The sequence below is a fragment of the Sus scrofa genome, chromosome 1, assembly GCF_054392235.1.
Source record: "Sus scrofa isolate SSC_HxYL_T2T_F1_AM1 chromosome 1, Sscrofa_HxYL_maternal_Yorkshire_Landrace_v2.0, whole genome shotgun sequence".
Classification (NCBI taxonomy): domain Eukaryota; kingdom Metazoa; phylum Chordata; class Mammalia; order Artiodactyla; family Suidae; genus Sus; species Sus scrofa.
The window spans coordinates 53,304,540-53,324,696 of NC_139383.1; the positions used below are offsets into that span (position 1 = coordinate 53,304,540).

The following is a 20,157-nucleotide window of genomic DNA, read 5'->3' on the forward strand; positions in this document are numbered from 1 at the left end:
ACCGAACCCGCAACCTCATGGTTCCCAGTCGGATTCGTTAACCACTGTGCCACGACGGGAACTCCACATTTTTTATTTTAAAGTCTATTTTGTCTGATATGAATATTGCTACTCCAGCTTTCTTTTGATCTCTTTTTTGCATGGAATAGCTTTTTTAATCCCTTCACTTTCAGTGTGTATGTGTCCCTAGATCTGAAGTGAGTCTCTTATAAACAGCATATATACAGATCTTGTTTTTATATCCATTTGGCCAGTCTATGTCTTTACACTTATGTGGGAGCTTTTATTCCACTTACATTCAAGGCAATTATTATTTTTTTTAGGGCTACACCCATGGCATATGGAGGTTCCCAGACTAGGGGTCAAGTGGGCCTACACCACAGCCACAGCAATGCCTGATCTGAGCTGCATCTGTGACCTACACCACAGCTCATGGCAACACTGGATCCTTAACCCACTGAGAGAGGCCAGGGATCGAACCTACAACTTCATGGTTCTTTGTTGAATTTGTTTCTGCTGTGCCGCAATAGGAACTCTCAAGGAAGTTATCGATATGTGTATTCTTATTGCCATTTTGTTAATTGTTTTGGATTTGTGTTTATAGGTTTTTTATTTGTCTTCTACTTTTGTTCTCTTGTGATTTGATGACTGTCTTTATTATTGTAGTTGGATTGGTTTAGGGGTGTGGGTGTGTGTCTATTGTAATTTATTGATTTGTAGTTCCCATGAGGCTTTGATATAGGAGTTGTGTATATGTATACAAGATTGTTTTCAGTTCCTGATCTCTTAATTTCAAGTGCAAACCCAATATCCTGCTTTTGTACTCTCCTCTTCTCATGATTGCTGGTTTTGATATCATATTTATGTGTTGATGATTTCCTACACTTACTGTATGTTTGCCTTTACTGGTGAGCTTTTGCTTTCATAATTTTTTTGTTTCTAGTTGTTGCCTTTTATTTCTGCTTGGATAAGTTCCTTTAGCATTTGTTGTAAAGCTGATTTGATGGTGCTAAATTCTCTTAGCTTTTGCTTGTCTGTAAATCTTTTGATTTCTCTATCAAATCTGAATGAGAGCCTTTCTAGGTAGAGTATTCTTGGTTGCAGGTTTCCCCCCTTTCATCACTTTCATCACTTCCCTTCTGGTCTGCTGAGTTTTGGCTGAAAAATCAGCTGATGACCTTATGGGGATTCCCTTCTGTGTTATTTGCTGCTTACCCTTGCGGCTTTTAATATTTTTCTTTGTCTTTAATTTTGTCAGCTTGATTAATATGTGTGTTGGGGTGTTCCTCCTTGGGTTTATGATGTATTGGAATCTCTGCACTTCCTGGACTTGAGTGAGTGGCTTTAGTGAGTGTTTCCTTTCCCATGTTAGAGAAGTTTTTGGCTATAATCTCTTCAAATGTTTTATCAGGTCCTTTCTCTCTTCTTCTGGGACCTCTATATTGAGAATGTTGGTACATCTAATGTTATCCCAGAGATCTCTGAGAGTGTCCTCATTTCTTTCCTTTCTTTCCATCTCTGAAACTGTTCTCATTCTTTTTTCTTTTTTCTGTTCCATGGTAGTAATTTCCAGCATTCTATCTTCCAGCCTCCTTATTCATTTTTTTGCCTCATTTATTCCGATATTGATTCCTTCTAGTGTATTTTTCATTTTAGTTATTGTATTGTTCATCTCTGTTTGGTCTTTAAATCTTCTAACTCTTTGTTAAACATTTTCTTGTATTGGTCTTTTCATTCTTTTTCTTAAATTTGGATAATGTTTACCATCATTACTCTGAATTCTGTCCCTGGCCTGATGGATAAGACTGCCCTGAGGGCTTTGCTTGATGACCTCCTGAATGTGGTCAATGACAATGTGTATGAGTTAACAGGCTCTACACTTGCCTCTCTCTGTTTTTGCAGGTGGAAATGTCTTCCCAGAGGTTAATTTCTAACAGAACATCCCAGCAATCTACATCTAATTCTGATTACACCTGGGAATATGAGCATTATGAGATTGGACCTGTTTCCTTTGAAGGACTAAAGGCTCACAAATGTAAGTCTTATGCCATTCCTCATTGTAAACATGATGTGTGTTTGCCTTAATCTGTGAAATCCCCTTTGTTTACTTTTCCTGAACATTCTATCTTTTTATAGAACTCTTTCCTCTACCCCATAAACCCAAGAAGACACATTGCTCAGGGGTGTATAACAAGAATGATGAAGAACTTGAGAGAGTCCCTTAGTGGGAGAACATGAATCAATGTCATTATCAAATTGAGATTTAAAAAATTGATGATTCCAAATCTCTAAAACTGTGTGAACATTTGGATGATCTAAAATGTGTACACAAATAGAATCTTTTTTTGTGATGCATGGTGGTCCCCTAGAGATCTTTATTTTTTTTAATTAAAAAAAAATTTTTTTTTGTCTTTTTAGGCCGCACCTGTGGTCTATGGAGGTTCCTAGGCTAGGGGTCTAATCAGAGCTGCAGCCGCTGGCCTATGCCTGAGCCACAGCAATGCTAGATCTGAGCCACGTCTGTGACCTATACCACAGCTCACAGTAATGCCAGTAACCTACTGAGTGAGGCCAGGGATCGAACCCGCAACCTCATTTCCTAGTTGGATTTGTTAACCACTGAGCCACAATGGGAACTCCACAAATAGAATCTTGAAGTCTTATTTGAAGAAACTTCTTTTGTAACACTTAGTCGACAGCATCCTTTCAGCCCTGCTGGGTTTCTGGGGCTATGGAAAGGGGTCTGTCTGTGTGTGTTCATAATGATGGACTAGAGTAGCCCATGATCATTCCCAACTCTATGTTATAGGCATGAAATGTGCTTCATATTATTGGAGTGATTAACAATCTAGCACAGAGGAAGGAAATACAGTTATATACAAGGTGGCCATCCAAGTTCAGTTGAAACTGAATGCTAACTGGCCAGCATGAAGCAGCTCTCTTTCCTTAAGTAGAGTTGACATAATAGGCAGAAACTTCTGCCCACTCCCGGGTCCTGTTGTGATTACCCCATAAATATTGCAGACATATTTGGTTGTTTCAGAATGAATGTATGCAGCACCATAAAAATTGTGGGTTTTCACTGGCTCAGATTAGTGAGAGGCGTTAGGGAATATAAGAGAGATTAGAACTGAAGATACAAATATAGCAAAGGAAATGCTTTTGCTCCTTTAGCTTTTCCTGGCCACTACACTCTGAGCTGCCTTGGCATTCATGATTCCTCACCCCTACTTGCTGCTCCCTTGCAATGTGGCCTTTCTGTATTTTTCAGCTTCAATGAGGTGTAATTGACAAATAAAATTGTAATATATTTAAAGTATACAAAATAATGGTTTGATATATGTATATATATATGTATCAAATATATTGTGAATGGAATCCCCCATCAAGTTAATTAACACATCCATCACCTCAGGCGTATGTATTTGCTTGTTTGTTTATTGGTGAGAACATTTAAAATTCTACTCTCTTGCAAGTTTCAATCATATAAGACAGCATCATTAACTATATTCTTCATGTTATACAGCAGACCTTCAGTCCTTATTCTTGTAGCTGAAGGTTTGTACTCTTTTACCAACCTCTCCCTATTTTCCCCAACCCCCAGGCCCTGGCAACCACTTTTCTACTCTCTGTGTCTACGAGCTGGACTTTTTTTTTTTTTGAGATTCTCTGTATAAGCAGTACACCCATGCTCTATTTGTCTTTCTCTGTTATTTCATTTAATATAATGCCCTCTATCTTCATCTATATCATCATAAATGACAGTATTTCTTTCTACCTAGAGGCTGAATAATATTCAAATACCTATAGATCACATTTTCTTAATCCATTAATAGATAACTAGGTTGTTTCCATTCCTTGGCTATTGTGAATAATGCTACAGTGAACACAGAAGTATAGATATCCTCTTCAAGACAATGCTTTTGCTTCCTTCGGATATATATCCAAAGTTAGGAAAGCTAGATAGTATGGTAGTTCTATTTTTAATTTCTTAAAGAACCTCTATACTGTTTCCATAGTTGCTGTGCAAGTTACATTCCCAACAACAGTGTACAAAGGTTCGCTTTTTCTACATGCTTACCAGCAGTTATTATCTCTTGCCTTTTTGATAGCAGACATTCTTTTTTTTTTTTTGTCTTTTTGCCATTTCTTTGGGCCGCTCCCGCGGCATATGGAGGTTCCCAGGCTAGGGGTCCAGTCGGAGCTGTAGCTGCCAGCCTACGCCAGAGCCGGATCCGAGCTGCATCTGCAACCTACACCACAGCTCATGGCAACGCCGGATCATTAACCCACTGAGCAAGCCAGGGATCGAACCTGCAACCTCATGGTTCCTAGTCAGATTCATTAACCACTGCGCCACGATGGGAACTCCTGATAGCAGACATTCTGATGGGGTGATATGATATCTCTTTGAAGTTTTTGAATTGCATTTCCCTAAAGATTAGCAATTTTGAGAACCTCTTCATGTACCTGTTGGCCATTTGTATGTCTTCTTTAGGAAAATGTCTACTCAGGGCCTTTGTCCATTTTTAAGTAGGTCGGGGTTTTTTTTTTTTTGGCTATTGAGTTGTGTGAATTCCTTGGATATTAACCTCTTATCCAATGTGTGGTTTACAAATATTTTTCTCCTATTCCATATGTTGCCTTTTCATTTTGTTGATGGTTTCTTTTGCTGTGCAGAAGCCTTTTAGTTTGATGTAGTCCCACTTGTTTATTCTTGCTTTTGTTGTCTTTGCTTTTTTGGTGTTAAAGAAAAAATCATTACCAAGAGTGATGTCAAGGAGATTACCCCAATGTTTATGACCATTATTTTAAAAATGTATTTATTTATCTATTTATTTACTTATTTATTTTTAGGGCCACAGCTGTGGCATATGGAAGTTCCCAGGTTAGGGGTTGAATTAGAGCTGCAGCTGCTGACCTACACCACAGGCAGAGCAGCTCCAGATCTTTAACCCACTGAGCAAGGCCAGGTATTGAACCTGCATCCTCATGGATACTAGTTGGGTTCTTAACCCTCTGAGCTACAAGGGGGATGCCTATGACCATTATTTTGAACTGTCATTAAGATCTGTTTCTGGAGATTTATCTTGTTCTTTTGTTTGGAACATATTCCTATATGTTTTCATTTTCCTTGACTCTTTGTATTGGTTTCTGTGCATTAGATAAAATGGCCACCTCTCCCAGTCTTAGCAGAGTGGTCTTATATAGGAAATGAACCTTGTCATTCAGCTAGGCCTGAGCTCTAGTTTTCTCTAAAACTTGTATGATTGTTTAAATAACCTTCTTTGTTCTTAGTAGCTCCTAGTAGTTGCGGGTGTGTCAAGACCTGCCTGTGTCCTGAAGGAGAGGATTATGGTCAGTGCCTGGATGCAGCTTTATTAAAAGTAGAACCTCAGGCAGCAGCTGGAGAGTAAATAGTTAAATTCCTTCCAGGGAGAAACTGGCATATGGGTGTTTTGCCTGCTCCCTTTGTGCTAAGCATAGTATAGACCATGCAAGGGTGCTCACAGGCTTGTTGAGAACTCCTTCTTCATTAAGTACAATCCTACGGGACTCAGGAATGCAAGCCCATTGGCTATCAGAACCAGGATATCAGGTGTCCCTGGGCAGCAGCTGCAAAAGTTGGGGAACCAGACCTGTAGAAAGATACTGGTGACTTGGTTTATTATTGGAGTAGGCTGGAGGAAGAAGGCAGGGTCAGTGTCTGCTAGCTTCATTGGTCTCTGGGAAGGATTATAACTGTCCCCTAGACGCCTGATAAAGTAGAAGTCTGTCCCTAAGGCAGCATTTTTTCAAGTAAGCGGAGTAACCTCTTACAGGGGGGAAACTGGCAAATGGATATTTTTGCCTATTTCCTCAGCACTGAGTCCTGAGGGAATAGCCATGAGCACCCATTAGGAACTACTTCTTTGTTGTAGTCTTGGGGTTCTTGTGGTTGCAAACCATCTTGATTTTCAGAGCTAGATGTTTGGAAGCCTGTTTCTCTAGTGGGAATCTATTTTTTTTTAAATGGAGGTAAAATTGGCATATAACATTATGTAAGTTTCAGGCTTACAACACTATAATTTGACATCTGTATGTACTACAAGGTGATCACCACCAAAGGTGTAGTTATCACCTATCGCTGTATAAATGACCCCTTTTACCCATTTCACCAATCCCACAACCCCCCTTCCCCTCTGATTACTAGGTTTTCTCTATATCTATCATTTTGTATTTGTTTGTTTTAGATTCCAATTTGAGTGAAATCAAACAGTATTTGTCTTTCTCTATCTGTTTCACTTAACATAATATCCTCAAGATCTAGTTATATTGTCTCAAATGGCAATATTGCATTATTTTTTACACCAGAGTAATATTCCGTTGTGTGTGTATATATTGTACACACAGTATTCCAGTGTGTGTGTATGTGTGTGTATACACACACAAACCACATCTTCTTTATCCATTCATCCATTGATGTTCATGTATGTTGTTTCCATATCTTGGCTATTATAAATAATGCTGCAATGAACGTAAGTGTTTATATACCTTTTCAAGTTAGTTTTGTTATATTCTTCAGATAAATATCCAGCAGTAGAAGAGCTGGATCATATGGTAGTTCTATTCTTAATTTTTTGAGGAATCTCTGTACTGTTTTGTGTAGCAGCTATGCCAATTTGCATTCCCACCAACAGTGCATTCAGTATTCCCTTTTCTCCACATTCTCTCCAACACTTAATGTTTCTTGTGTTTTTGATAGCCCTTCTAACATTTGTAAGATGATATCTCATTGTGGTTTTCATTTGCATTTCCCTAAAAATTAGTGATATTGAACATCTTTTCATGTGCCTGTTGGTCACCTTATGTGTTTGGAAAAATGTCTATTCAGATCCTCTGCCCATTTAAAAATCAAGTTTTGTTGTTGTTATATGTGTTCTTTACATTTTTTTATATTAACCCCTCATCTCATATTTGATTTGCAGATATATTTTCTCATTCAGTAGGCTGCCTTTTTGTTTTGATGATGATTTCCTTTGCTGTGCAGAAGCTTTTTGGTTTGATGTAGTCCCATTTAAAAATTTTTGGTTTTGTTTCCCTTGCCTTTGGAGTCAGATCTACAAAAACAATGCTAAGACTTTTATCAGTGAGGTTACCACCTATGTTTCTTTTGGAAATTTTAAGGTTTTGGGTCTTTCATTCAAGCCTTTAATCCATTTTGGGCTAATTTTTGTGTATGGTGTAAGATAGTGGTCTAGTTTCATTCTTTTGCATGTGGCTCTCCACTTTTTCCAACACCATTTATTGAAGAGACTGTCCGTCCTTCGTTGTATGTACTTGGCTCTGTTGTTATAGATTAATTGTCCATATATGTGTGGGTTTATTTCCAGGCTGTCTATTCTTTTCATTGATCTAATATAAAAACATCATGCTTTTTGATTACTATACATTTGTAGTATAGTCTGAAATCAGGGAGCTTGATGCCTCCAGCTTTGTTCTTTCTCAAGATTGCTTTGGCTATCTTTCATGGTTCCATTCAATTTTTTTTTTTTTTTGGTCTTTTGGGGCCACATCTGCAGCATATGGAGATTCCCAGGCTAGGGGAAGAATCAGAGCTGTAGCCACTGGCCTACACCACAGTCACAGAAATGCCAGATTTGAGCCACATCTGCAACATACATCACGGCTCACAGCAATGCCAGATCCTTAACCCACTGAGCAAGGCCAGGGATCGAACCTGTGTCCTCATAGATGCTGGTCAGACTTATTTCTGCTGAGCCATGACAGGAACTCCCCATACAAATTTTCATTCTAGTTCTGTGAAATATGTCATTGGAATTTTGTTAGGGATGGCACTGAATCTATAGATTGCTTTAGGTAGTATGGACAAATAATCATTTGTCCAATCCATGTCATATAATATCTTTCCACTTATTTTTCTTCAGGTTTTTTTTTTTTTTTTCTGTCTGTGTCTTACAGTTTTCAGTGTATAGGTCTTTCACCTCTTTGGTGAAATTTATTCCTAGGTATTTTATTCTTTTTATTCTTTTTGCTGCAATTGTAAATGGGATTATTTTCTGAATTTCTACCTATGATAGTTCATTATTAGTGTACAGAAATATCACAGTTTCTGCATCTTGAGTTTGTACCCTGCAAATTTACTAAATTCATTTATTCTAACAGTTTCTTTGGTGGAGTCTTTAGAGTGTGTCTCAGCTTTTCCTACTCATTTGGGATGTGGGTATTTTCTCATTAGTCAGATGTGTAGGAGTCACTCAGTTTCTGGACTCTTTCGGAGGGAATTGCTCCACGTGCAGCTGTATATTCAGTGTGTCCGTGGGAGGAGAGCTCAGGAACCTCCCAAGTCTCCATTTTGGTCAGGTGCCACCTCCAGATAATTCAGTGTTTAGCCTTTTTTCCACTCCTTCATTGCAGGATGGTCTGCAAGAGCCCAGGCTTCACATGTGGGTCCTGAGGGCCTGAATGCTACTGGCTGCTGGCGGCCATGGCAGAGCATCTGCGGGCAATTACAAAGACAGGGGCAGGGATATGCTGCCTGGTTTCTACCTCTGGTCTCCATTGATGGGGCTTTAAAGGGCTTCAGAGTTACTGATTTCCTGGATCGAGAGCTTTCTATTTTTGTTCGTTAAAAAAGGCATTAAATAAACCACATATTCTATACCCCTGAAATGAATAGTAATAATTAAATATTTTCACCTATTCCTTTATTGATGTGTACCCAGTACTTTTTTGTGGAATTAAAAAAAAAAAAAAAACCGAAAACAAAAACAAAAAAAACCATACGGAATCCATTAGGATTAAGATAAGCTGTCATCAGTTATCTGATGAAAGGCTGTTGCTGTCTGGATGTGAAATCACCCTCCTTAATTTACTTTAATTCTTTAATCTGTTATTTTTCTGGGACAATCTTTAGGTAAGGAGACTAGCTGTTAAGAATTTTAGTGGAAATCAAAATAACTGGGCAAATTTCCATTTATTTCCCTATAACCTGAATTTTTACAGCTTGGTGACAAGGATTTTATTTTTGTGTCAGTTTGCTCCTCTTTTCCTTAGTTTAAGGAGTTAAAAAAAAAAACAAACACCAAAAAAACCAAAACAGGTGTGCTGCTGTAATTTTGGTTAGTGCATTTCCAGAAGAGAGTTGAAAATCTTTGGGGTGTATTATATTTAGAAAAGATTATAGCTGGAAAAAATTCCTGCAAAATATAGGCAAAAGTGTGCTATATTACATACTTACTGTATCTATTATTTCATTAATAAGGAGTGGGTTTTTTTGGTTTGGTTTTGGTTTTAATTTTTTATTTTTGCAGCCACACCTGTGGCATATGGAAGTTCCCAGGCTAGGGGTTGAATTGGAGCTGCAGCTGTAGGCCTATACCATAGTCACAGCAACACTAGATCTTGAGCCACATCTACAACCTACACCCCAGCTTGCTGCAACACCAGATCCTTGGCCCAATGAGCCAGACAAGGGGTCAAACCTGCATCCTCATAGAGACAATGTTGGGTCCTTAACCTGCTGAGCCTCAATGGGAACTCCAAGGAGTGCTTTTGTTAGCTTTAACATTTACATTAAGAAAAAACAAAAATTTATGGGTGAGTCCTTACTATTCTGATATAAGAGATCTGATTAAAGTAGAGGCCCTTAGCTTCAGGAATCTGACAGTATATGAAGCATATAAAGAAAAATAAAAAACAAAGAAAGAAACAAGCCCCAAGACATACAGGAAGATAAGATTAAGTCACCTATGGTATGTTGGTATAGCCTGTTCCACATTAAAATGCTGTAATTCTGGCATTGTATCTCCTTGTTTTGCTGAACTAAATTCAAAGCCAGTTAGATGCAGGATCAAAAGAATAGAAACAGGTCATTTCAAGCGGAAGCACTTATGAAGCTATGAATGACCATAACAATTGTCTTCATTTACTTTACCTGTAATAGATTGTTCTCAGCAACAGTACTTACCATGCTAGTTAGACTAAGTTCTCCCACCTGCCAAAATTAAGATTCCTGCCTTGAAAGCGTCTTTCATCTGAGAAGTTCCTGTTGTGGTTCAACAGGTTAAGAACCCAACTAGAATCCATGAGGCTCAAATTCATTCCCTGGTCCTGCTCATTGGATTAAGGATCCGGTGTTGCTGCAAGCTGCATTGTAGGTTGCAGATTCGGCTCAGATCTGGTGTTGCTGTGGCTGTGGTATAGGCCAGCAGCTGCAGCTCTGATTTGACCCCTAGCCTGGGAACTTCCATATGCTTGCTGCACATGTGGGCCTAAAAACAAAGATAAAAGGGAGGTTTTCATCTGAGAAACCTCTGATGGTCATTGTGAATTCTCCTTTTGTTCCTCAGTTTCGAATCTGGTATTAAACCCTATAATGTATCAGAGGTGGACATATATCAGACAAACATTTGGTACCAGCAGGATGGACATTTGTTCCTTCATTCCTTCTGCACATATTTATTGAGCACCTATTATGTCCAGTAGTATTTTAAGCACTGCAGAGATAATAGTGAACAGAAAAAGACAAAAAAATCTTCTCTTGTGGATCTTGCATTCTAGCAGAGAGACAGATAATAAATAAACATACTATGCCAGGTGGTGATAAAATAATAAAGTTGGGAAAGAAGATGTGGAGTGTGCAGGTGAGAATAGAGTGGCCATGGAAGACCTTACTAGAAAGGAGAACTGTGAGAGAAATGACCTGAAGGAAGGGAGATGGGGCTATAAGATACCTAGGGAAGAACATTCTAGAAAATACTCCATGATAAGAGCAAAATGGAATATGAAAGAAACAATGAGGGGTGAATAAGGGGCAGAACATCAGAAGATGAAGTCAGGTGATGCGTAAGAGGGAATTGGGGCCTTAGAGGTCATGCTATGGTCTTTGACTTTTTCTCTGAGAGGTCATTTGGGGGTTTGGAGCAGAAAGGTAGCATCTAGCTTAGGCTTCAGTAAGATTACACTGCAGCTAGGGAAGGAAGAGGATGAGATTGGAAGTAAAGATCAGGCAGGGTGCTGTTGCAGCAGTCTAGGCAGCTGCTGAGGTGGTTTGGACTATGGGCAGTGGTATGATAAGCGCATAAATTTTTGGAGTTCCCATTGTGGTGCAGCAGAAACAAATCTGACTAGCATCCATGAGGACGCAGGTTCAATCCCTGGCCTTGATTAGTGGGTTAAGGATCTGGCATTGCTGTGAACTGTGGTGTAGGTCACAGATTCAACTCTGATCTGGCATTGCTGTGGCTGTGGTGTAGGCTGGCAGCTACAGCTCTCATTGACCCCTAGCCTGGGAACCTCCATATACTGCAGGTGCAGCCCTAAAAAGACAAAAAAAAAAAAGCAACATAAATTTTTGGGTCTTTCTGAAGTAGATCTGACAGAATTTGTCAATGGATTGGCAGTGATATGCAAGAGAAAGAGAAGAGCCAAGGATGATTTGAAGTTCTGGGATCTGAGTAGTTGGCAGGATGAATTGCTATTAACTGAGACAGACAAGACTATGGGATAAACAGGACTATCAGGAACTCCATTTAGGACCTGTTAGATTGAGACCTGTCAGACATCCCATGGTGCAGGGAGCGAGAGGGGTGCAGTAAAGGTATACAGTTGAGAGTCATCAGCATACAAATAGTATTCAAACCCAAGAGCCTGGATGAATGAACATTGATAGAAAACTAAAGAGATCCCAGAATTGAGGCCTGGGGCACACTAGCACTTAGAAATTGGGAGACAGTTAAGAAGAAGGCAGCCAAGGAGCCTGAAAGGAATTTATAGAAAGGTCAGAAGAAAATTGTATGATTGTGGTTTCCTGGAAATCAAGTGAAGAAGGGGTTTCAAGAATGAGACAATAGTCTGTGTCACATGCTGTTGTTAAGATCAAGTAAGTTGAGGGCTGAGAATTGATTGCAGGATTTTTACAATGTGGAAGTTACTAGCAAGGATCCTAAAAGCAGTTTTAGGGGAGCATTAAGACTAAAAGCTGCTAGAATTGGTTCAAGAGAAAAAAGAGACAGGAATTGGAGACAGTATGTACAGTGAGATCTCTCAGAAGTGTTCTATAAAGGGAAGGAGAGAAATGGGGCATTTATTAGGGCTTGGCTGGGTGAGACAGAGTGTTCTTAGCAAAGCAGAAACATGGAGTTCCGTTGGGGCTCGGGGAAACAAATCTGACTAGCATCCATGAGGTTTGATCTCTGGCCTCGCTCAGTGGGTTAAGGATCCAGCATTGCCATGAGCTGTGATGCAGGTCTCAGACATGGCTCAGATCCCATGTTGCTGTGGCTCTGGTTGTAGGCTGGCTGCTAGAGCTCCCATTCAACCCCTAGCCTGGGAACCTCCCTGGCCTGGGAACCTCCGCATGCTGCAGGTGTGACCCTAAAAAAAAAAAAAAGTTAAAAAAAATAAAAGCAGAACAAAAGCCTGTGAGTCAATGAATGGACGTGTTTCCATTTTAGCAGAGCCACTCTGGCTACTATGCTAAAAGACTGGAAGAGCATCCTCTTATTCTGAGCCATCAGTGGTGGCCATGGTCCATACTGGTGTCATGTAACAATTTGCTTAGATAATGCCAGATACATGCATGGATGAGTCAGCAGGAAGCCGGGTAATCAAGATGCAAAGCATAGCTAGAGCTTGCAAAAGTTTGAAATGAAACATGCCCTCGGGAGCACAGTAGAGACAAGTACTGGGACCTACCATTGGCGCCTTGCCGAAAATTCCTATCACAGAACTTACCTTAACACCTTAGGAACCAGAAGTGGTGTGTGAACAGTGCTGGCTCTGGTGTCCTGAACCCTCTCTTTCTTTCTTTTTTTTTTCTTTTTATGGCTGTGCCTGAGGCATTTAGAAGTTCTGGGGCTATGTTTTGAATTGGAGCTGCAGGTGCCAGCCTGCGCCACAGCCACAGCAACACTGGATCTGAGCTGCCTCTTCTGCCTATGTCACATCTTGCGGCAGTGCTGGATCCTTAACTCACTGAGTGAGGCCAAGGATAAAACCTGCATCCTCACAAATAGTGTGTTGGGTTCTTAACCCACTGAGCCACAAGGGGAACTCCCTGAACCCTTTCTTTCAAATTCAGCATTAACCCTAATTTTGCATACAACCATGAGATGGAAAGGTCACAATTTATTCTTAAGGGGTAGAGAGGGATGGGAGAGTTGCTCTAGTCCTACCTTAGAGTGGAAAAATAGCACACGGAGAAACGGATCATACAGGGAAAACCATGCAGCTGTCAGTTTTCAGCTCTCTTATTTCAGTCCTTTCATTAGAGATCAGATTAAGGGAAAGTTATTTCATTATGACACATCCCCTTTGCAATCCCCCTGGGCAATTTGCCTCACAGTCTTACCCTAGTGGTCTCTCAGTAGCTCAGTCTCTAGATGGGACAGAAGTAGCTGTTCAGCTCTATTAGAAACACCTGTGGGGGGTGAGGGATATACTGGGGGTTTGGGATAGAAATGCTGTAAAATTGCTTTGTGATGATCAGCGTACAACTATAAGTATCATAAAATTCATTGAGTGATTATAACAATAAGTAAAAATTTTTAAAAAGTAACACCTGTGGAAGGCTTTTCTTGGCTTCCTTAACCAACTGGCCTCCTTGGAACCTCACTTTATGTAAACCTCTGTTCTGACTTCCTCCCAAGAGAGGTTGCTTTGGGGAAGACCAGAGGCTCTGTATTCCTGGTTTTACTGCAATGCTCATGCCTGTGAAACTTACAAATAAACCTTCAAGAGAGAGACTTTGGTTATGCCTGGGGTGAGACGGAGATCTCTGATGTTCTCTCAAAGGGGCTCAGAGTGAGAAAATGCCCTGGGGTTGGGCCATGTGATGGAGGATGAGGGAAAGAAGAATTAATGGAAATAATCTGAGGAAGCAGAATCTCCTTTGAAGGAGAATATAAATAAGCAAAGCTATTAAAGCTTTTTTTTTTTTTTTTTAAGGGCCTCACCTGCAGTATATGGAAGTTCTCAGGCTAGGGGTCAAATTGGAGCTGCAACTGCCGGCCTACGCCACAGCAACGCCAGATCTGAGCTATCTGTGACCTACACTGCAGCTTGTGGCAATGCCAGATCCTTAACCCACTGAGCAAGGCCAGGGATCCAAACCCCATCCTCGTGGTTACTATGTCGGTTTCTTAACCCACTGAGCCACAACAAGAACTCAATCCTTAAAGCATATTGTGATGAGTAGCATGGATACTGCATTAGCAAGGAAACATTTGAAAATCCTTAGGATGGCAGGATCCTCAAATTCTAACCAAAGCTCTCCTCATTTGCACTCTGCTCCTTCATAACTTTGCTGAGGGCTGAGACCCTCCCAGGCCTCGCATTGTTGTTGCTTTTTGATCAGCTCCCTGTGGCACTAGAAGGATGGGGGACAGGGACTGGGCTGGGTCAAAGGCACCCTCCTCCACCTTGGCCCACCCAGGGTTAGGGGACCGGAGGACTCATGGGATGCCAGCCACCACGAGCAGTGTGAAAGCTGTCCTCATGGGGACCCCTTCCTAGTAAATGGATTTGACAAACCAGTCAACGGGGCTAGATTAAATTCTCAGCTGAGGATTAAATGACACGGGTGTGTCATTTTAGAATTTGCTTTTGTTATGTGGGAAATTGATGAAGGACCGGGTGCTGAGCTGTTATATGCACAGAGATGCTTCACAGTCTGTGCCCTGTACCGATGGTATTGTTACGTGTTAGTTGTACTTACGCACAAGCGTTTTTTTGTTACTTGTCCTTATGTCTTCTTTAGGCTTCATTTCTATTACATTGTAAGGCAAAGTCTACCATGCCTGTTTCTTTGGCGCTCTTAGCTCTGGGAAACATACATTAGGTTTGCATCAAGAGTTCTGAGTAAACATTGTTAAACAGAAGTTGTTAACCTCTTGGCTATATGTATATGTATATGTAGAATGAAAGTATGAATTATGCAGAGTAGGAGTTCCTGTTTGTGGCACAGTGGGAATGAATTCGACTAGGAACCATGAGGTTGAGGGTTTGATCCTTGGCCTCGCTCAGTGGGGTAAGGATCTGGATCCGGCATTCCCATGAGCTGAGGTGTAGGTTGCAGATGTGGCTTGGATCCCACATTGCTGTGGCTGTGGTGTAGACTGGCAGCTACAGCTCCAATTAGAACCCTAGCCTGGGAACCTCCATATGCCACAGGTATGGTCTTAAAAAAGCCAGAAAAAAGAAAAAAAAATGAATTATGCAGAGTAAACTGCTAATCTGGTTTCTTCATGTTAGAAAAAGTGCTATATACAGACAACTAAATTAGAATAATGCTTTGCATTTAAATATATTTAGTACATAAATTCTATTCACCTTTTTAAAAAAATTGTTAAGCATCTTTCCTGTATTGCCACATAGGGTAAACTTCTTAGAATAGATCAGAAAATCTAAAATAATTCAACTCTGTTGCCTCCCCCAGACGTGAGACCCTGGGATGAATGTGCCACATCTCATAGGCAGCCTGGTCTCATCGCCAGCCCAAGATAAACCCTAGTGACTGTTACCATGATAGGATTAAGGAGTGACCATGCAGAGAAGCACAGACAGACATGCCATGGGTTCGCAGGAGGGAGAAGCTCATCAGTTGGGGAAATCAGGCTTTGTGAAGGAGATAGTGTAAGGACTGGGCTTTGAAGGATGGATAGACTTTCATTAGCTCTAGGTTGGGGAAGTTATTCTGGCCAGGCGAAAGTAAGGGCCCCTGAAAAAGTGTGGGTATTAGGAATCTGTGTCCAAGAGTTCAGGTAAATACAGGGAGAGTGTCCCCTCGTCTGATGGAAACATGAGTTTTAGAGTAGGGGCAAACCGGAAGGACATGATCACTTTCACAATAGCAGCAGGTGCCGGACAGTAGAAAGTGCTCTGTTTAAGGAATCTCTTCTAATCTAGAAAAGGTCAGGTCTGTTTTCATTGAAAGGTTTTTCATAAAAGAGCAATGTTGTCAGAGCTGTGATAAGGCAGATTCATATGGAGATGAGATCCAGGGAAAGACAGAAGGCAGGAAGAACACTCAGGAGGCCATTGGTGGAATCAGGACCTGTATAATTCCAGCAGGAATGGAAGTGAAAATACAAAATTGGGTTGGTTTGACTTGGAAGTCAGTTTAAACTTCATATGTCAGTGTCTGCTAAAAATTGGATTTTCTATCTCAAGGTACTTCAGTGGAATCTTGAGGACCCAGATGGCCTATTTTCTGTTCTAGATTCCTTCCCTGGAAGTGGAAACCAAAAGTCAGGAAGGCTGATGTCTCTTGGAGTCACCTGAGGCAGAAACCTGGAGGCACAGACTCTCCAGTCTCCCTCACTTTTTTTTGGCCGCCCTGAGGCATATGGAGATCCGGGGCCAGGGATCAGGTCTGAGCCATAGGTGCGACCTAAGCTGCAGCTGAGCAATGCTAGACCCTTAACCCACTGTGCCAGGCTGGGGGTCTAACCTGTGTTCCAGCACCCCCAAGATGCCACCAATCCTGTTGCCCCACAGTGGGAACTCCATGCCTTACATCTTAATAGTCCCTTTGATAAATGATGGTTCAAGATTGTCACAGAGATTGTTGACATCTCCTCTCATTTTCTGTATCAAAAAGTGCAGATTCCTCAAATATTTAAGTTTTATGCTCCTATGAAGTACTAACCTCAGTGTTATTAACTGTCTTGCAGATTCCATTGTAATTGGATTTTGGGTTGGTCTTGCGGTCTTCGTGATTTTCATGTTTTTTGTGCTGACCTTGCTGACCAAGACAGGAGCTCCACACCAAGAGTAAGTTTGGGCTGTTCTCAATTCTATAAAACCCCACAGGGACCTTAAGAAACAGAAGGAGGAGTTCCCGTCGTGTGTAGCTCAGTGGTTAGAGAATCTTACTAGCATCCATGAGGACACAAGTTTGATCCCTGGCCTTGCTCAGTGGGTTAAGGATCGGGTGTTGCCATGAGCTGTGGGTAAGTCACAGATGCACCTTGGATCCTGTGTTGCTATGGCTGTGGTGTAGGCCGGCAGCTACAGCTCTGATTCAACTCCTGGCCTGGGAACCTCCATATGCGATGAGTGCAGTCCTAAAAAGATGAAAAAAAAAAAAAAAAGGAAAGAAAGAAACAGAAAGAACCTCCAGGGCTAGGATTGCTTCAGTGGATGGAGAGATGAGGCTGGTTATGGTTTTGCTTTCTGGAGCCATGTGCCAGTTGGATGGAATCTGCCTTCTTCTTGGCACTTTGCCTTTTGCCTCTCGGGCTCATTTTCTTTTCTCGTCTTATGTCTTTTTAGGGCTGCACTCGTGGCATATGGAGGTTCCCAGGCTAGGGGTTGAATTGAAGCTGCAGCCACCAGCCTACGCCACAGCCACAGCACCGTCAGATCCAAGCCACCTCTGTGATCTACATCACAGCTCATGGCAACAACGCCAGATCCTTAACCCACTAATTGAGGCCAGGGTCTATGAGGCCCGTGTCCTCATAGATACTAGTAGATACAAACTATAGCATTTGGAGTGGATAAACAATGAGATCCTGCTATATAGCATGGGAACTATATCTAATCACTTGCAATGGAACATGATGGAGGATAATGTGAGAAAAATTATGCGTATATATAAAACTAGGCCACTTGGCTGTACAGCAGAAATTGATAGAACATTATAAATCAACTATAATAAAAAATTTAAAAAAGAATTAGGTAATTTTCATTGCATGGGGAGGAACATTCATGTTGGGCTTTGGATTTATGGAGAGAATACAGGGATGCTTGAAGAAGGTTGAGTAACATTGAGTATTTGGTCAGTTATGGTTTGCCAAAAACTTAGAAATGTTTCAGAAGATTTTTAAAAATTTCAACTCTTCAACTAAAGGGAAAACCAAAGTGGGTTAGGTACTTTCTCAGTCAGTCCTCACAGGCAACAGATAGCACACTCAGATAATTAGAAGAGCTTTTGGGGAGTTCCCATTGTGGTGCAGCAGAAATGAATCCAACTAGTGACCATGAGGTTGCAGGTTTGATCCCTGGCCTCCCTTAGTGGGTTAAAGATCCAGTGTTGCCATGAGCTGTGGTGTAGGTTGCAGATGAAGCTCAGATCCTGCGTTGCTGTGGCTGTGGTATAGACTGGCAGCTGTAGCTCCTATTTGACCCCTAGCCTGGGAACCTCCATATGCCGTGGGTGTGGCCCTAAAAAGCAAAGAAAAAGTTTTTGATAAAGGGACTAGTCACAAGTTGTGGCCGGAGAGGAGGGCAGCTCCCCACCAGGATAGTGCAGGACTTGCAACACTGAGAAATAGATGTCCTAGACTTAAAGGGGGCCCTGCAGAAAGTTTGGCTAAGAGGAGCGATGACCTGGGTCAAGGGACACGGTGGCTCAGTGTGACTACTCAGGGAGGGAGCCTCCAACAAATGGCCAGATTTTTCTTTCCCCTCTTCTTCCTATTTCTCACCATTGCTGCCAAGTGGCTGAACCCCAGAACACAACCAGCAGTCAAGAACCTCCATCAAAAGTCAGTTTCCTGGAGCACAGAGCATGATGGGGATAATAATCCCCTTTATTTTCCTTTTCCTCAGAAAGAAAGATGGATTTTTTTTTAGGGTTATTGAGATGTATTTGTTTGATGTAGGATGCAGGTGATTTTACAGATGGGAATACCCTAGCCCCAAACAGAAACACGACTTCCTATAATGATTAGTTTTATTTGTCAATTTTTCTCGATCATGGTACCCAGATACTTGGTTGAACATTATTCTAGATGTGGCTGTGAAGATTTTTTTTTTTAAGATGAGATAACATTTCTAAGTAAAACTGATTATCCTCCTTAATGTGGGTGAGGCTCATCCAGTCAGTGGAAGGCCCTCCTAGAAATAGGTTGTCATCCTTTGAGCAAAAAGTAGTTTTGGCAGAGGACTGCCTTCAGACCTGAACTGCAGTTCTTCCCTGGTCTCTAGCCTTCCAGCCTGCCCCACAGATCTTGGACTTGCGAGCCTCTACCATCACATGGACTAATTTCTTAAAAGAAATCTCCCTTTGCCCCTCTTGGACGGATAGATATAGGAACACACACACACACACACACACGCACACGCACACGCACACGCATACACACACACACACACACACACACACACACTCTGTTGGTCCTATTTCTCTGAAGAACACCGACTGATACATTTCCTTAACATTTCACCTTGACCCTGGGTAGCTGAATCTCGCATTTCCTATCTTCCAGTTGGCAGTTCATCCTTTTAATGGCTGTTTTCTCTTTTGATGGCGATTCTGAGTCATCTCAAAGAACAGGGGTCATAGCAACTCTACATGTTTTTAATGAGGTTAAGAAGAAAGTCTAACCTTTCTTATTTAACTTTAAAAAAATAATGGATTAGCCTTCAGGACTACCCTGAAATGCGTTTTTGAGTCTGAGGCAGTGTAAGACATGGCATTTGACTGCAGTATATAAAGAAACGGAAAGAAACAGACATGTGGATCCCTAAATGGATCAGTAAAAAAGCTTTTAGATGTTAGTTAACTTGACATTAATTTCGAGGGAAGTTTTTCTAAAATGACATTATTTTTTCCAATTAGCTAATGCTAATATAAAATAATCATTTTTCAGTTTGCCTGTGATAATTAGACATAGAGGGAAGAATGATAAATCATAGGAATAATAATAGCAGTTTTTGAACTAATCAGGGTTTGCTGATTACTTTATATATATAGTCTCACCAAGTCCTCACAGAAAGATGAAGTAAATCCTGTAAGTGTTCCCACTTTACAGATAAGAAAAATGAGGCTGAATGACTCATGAGGATATTCAGGTTACAAAAAAATAAAAACAACAAAAAAATCCCTGTGGAGTCAGGCCTTCAACTAAAGTCTCTTTGGCTCTAAAGCTCCTATTATTAACACTATGTTAAATTATATCAGGAATTAGGAATTTTTAATTTCCTATTGAAACAAAGATATTAGCAAGCAATCAGAGTTATCTTCTTTTATCACATATCGCATCAAGCATGGACTCCGGAGTCAAACCTTTCCAGATTTGGGCTGGATTCTTAACTTCTGTTCTGCTTCTTTATGCTTGAGGTTCCTCTTTTATAAAAATAAAGTAGTTTCTGCCTCCCAGGATAATTGTAAAGATTAAGTGAACTGATGCCTGTGGAACTGCTGAT

The 20,157-nt window shown here is 40.9% G+C and overlaps 1 protein-coding gene across 7 annotated transcripts in view; it reads left to right on the forward strand.

Annotated features, from left to right (window-relative positions):
- MRAP2 (melanocortin 2 receptor accessory protein 2) overlaps positions 1–20,157 on the forward strand; it is a 124,331-nt gene that overhangs the window by 95,175 nt on the left and 8,999 nt on the right. For all 7 annotated transcript variants that reach the window (XM_084959308.1, XM_084959315.1, XM_084959294.1 and 4 more), the window contains 2 exons: positions 1,903–2,035; positions 16,677–16,776. In XM_084959308.1, coding sequence (XP_084815434.1) covers positions 1,909–2,035; positions 16,677–16,776 — 227 coding nt within the window. In that variant the 5' untranslated portion in view covers positions 1,903–1,908. The remainder of the gene's footprint in view (positions 1–1,902; positions 2,036–16,676; positions 16,777–20,157) is intronic.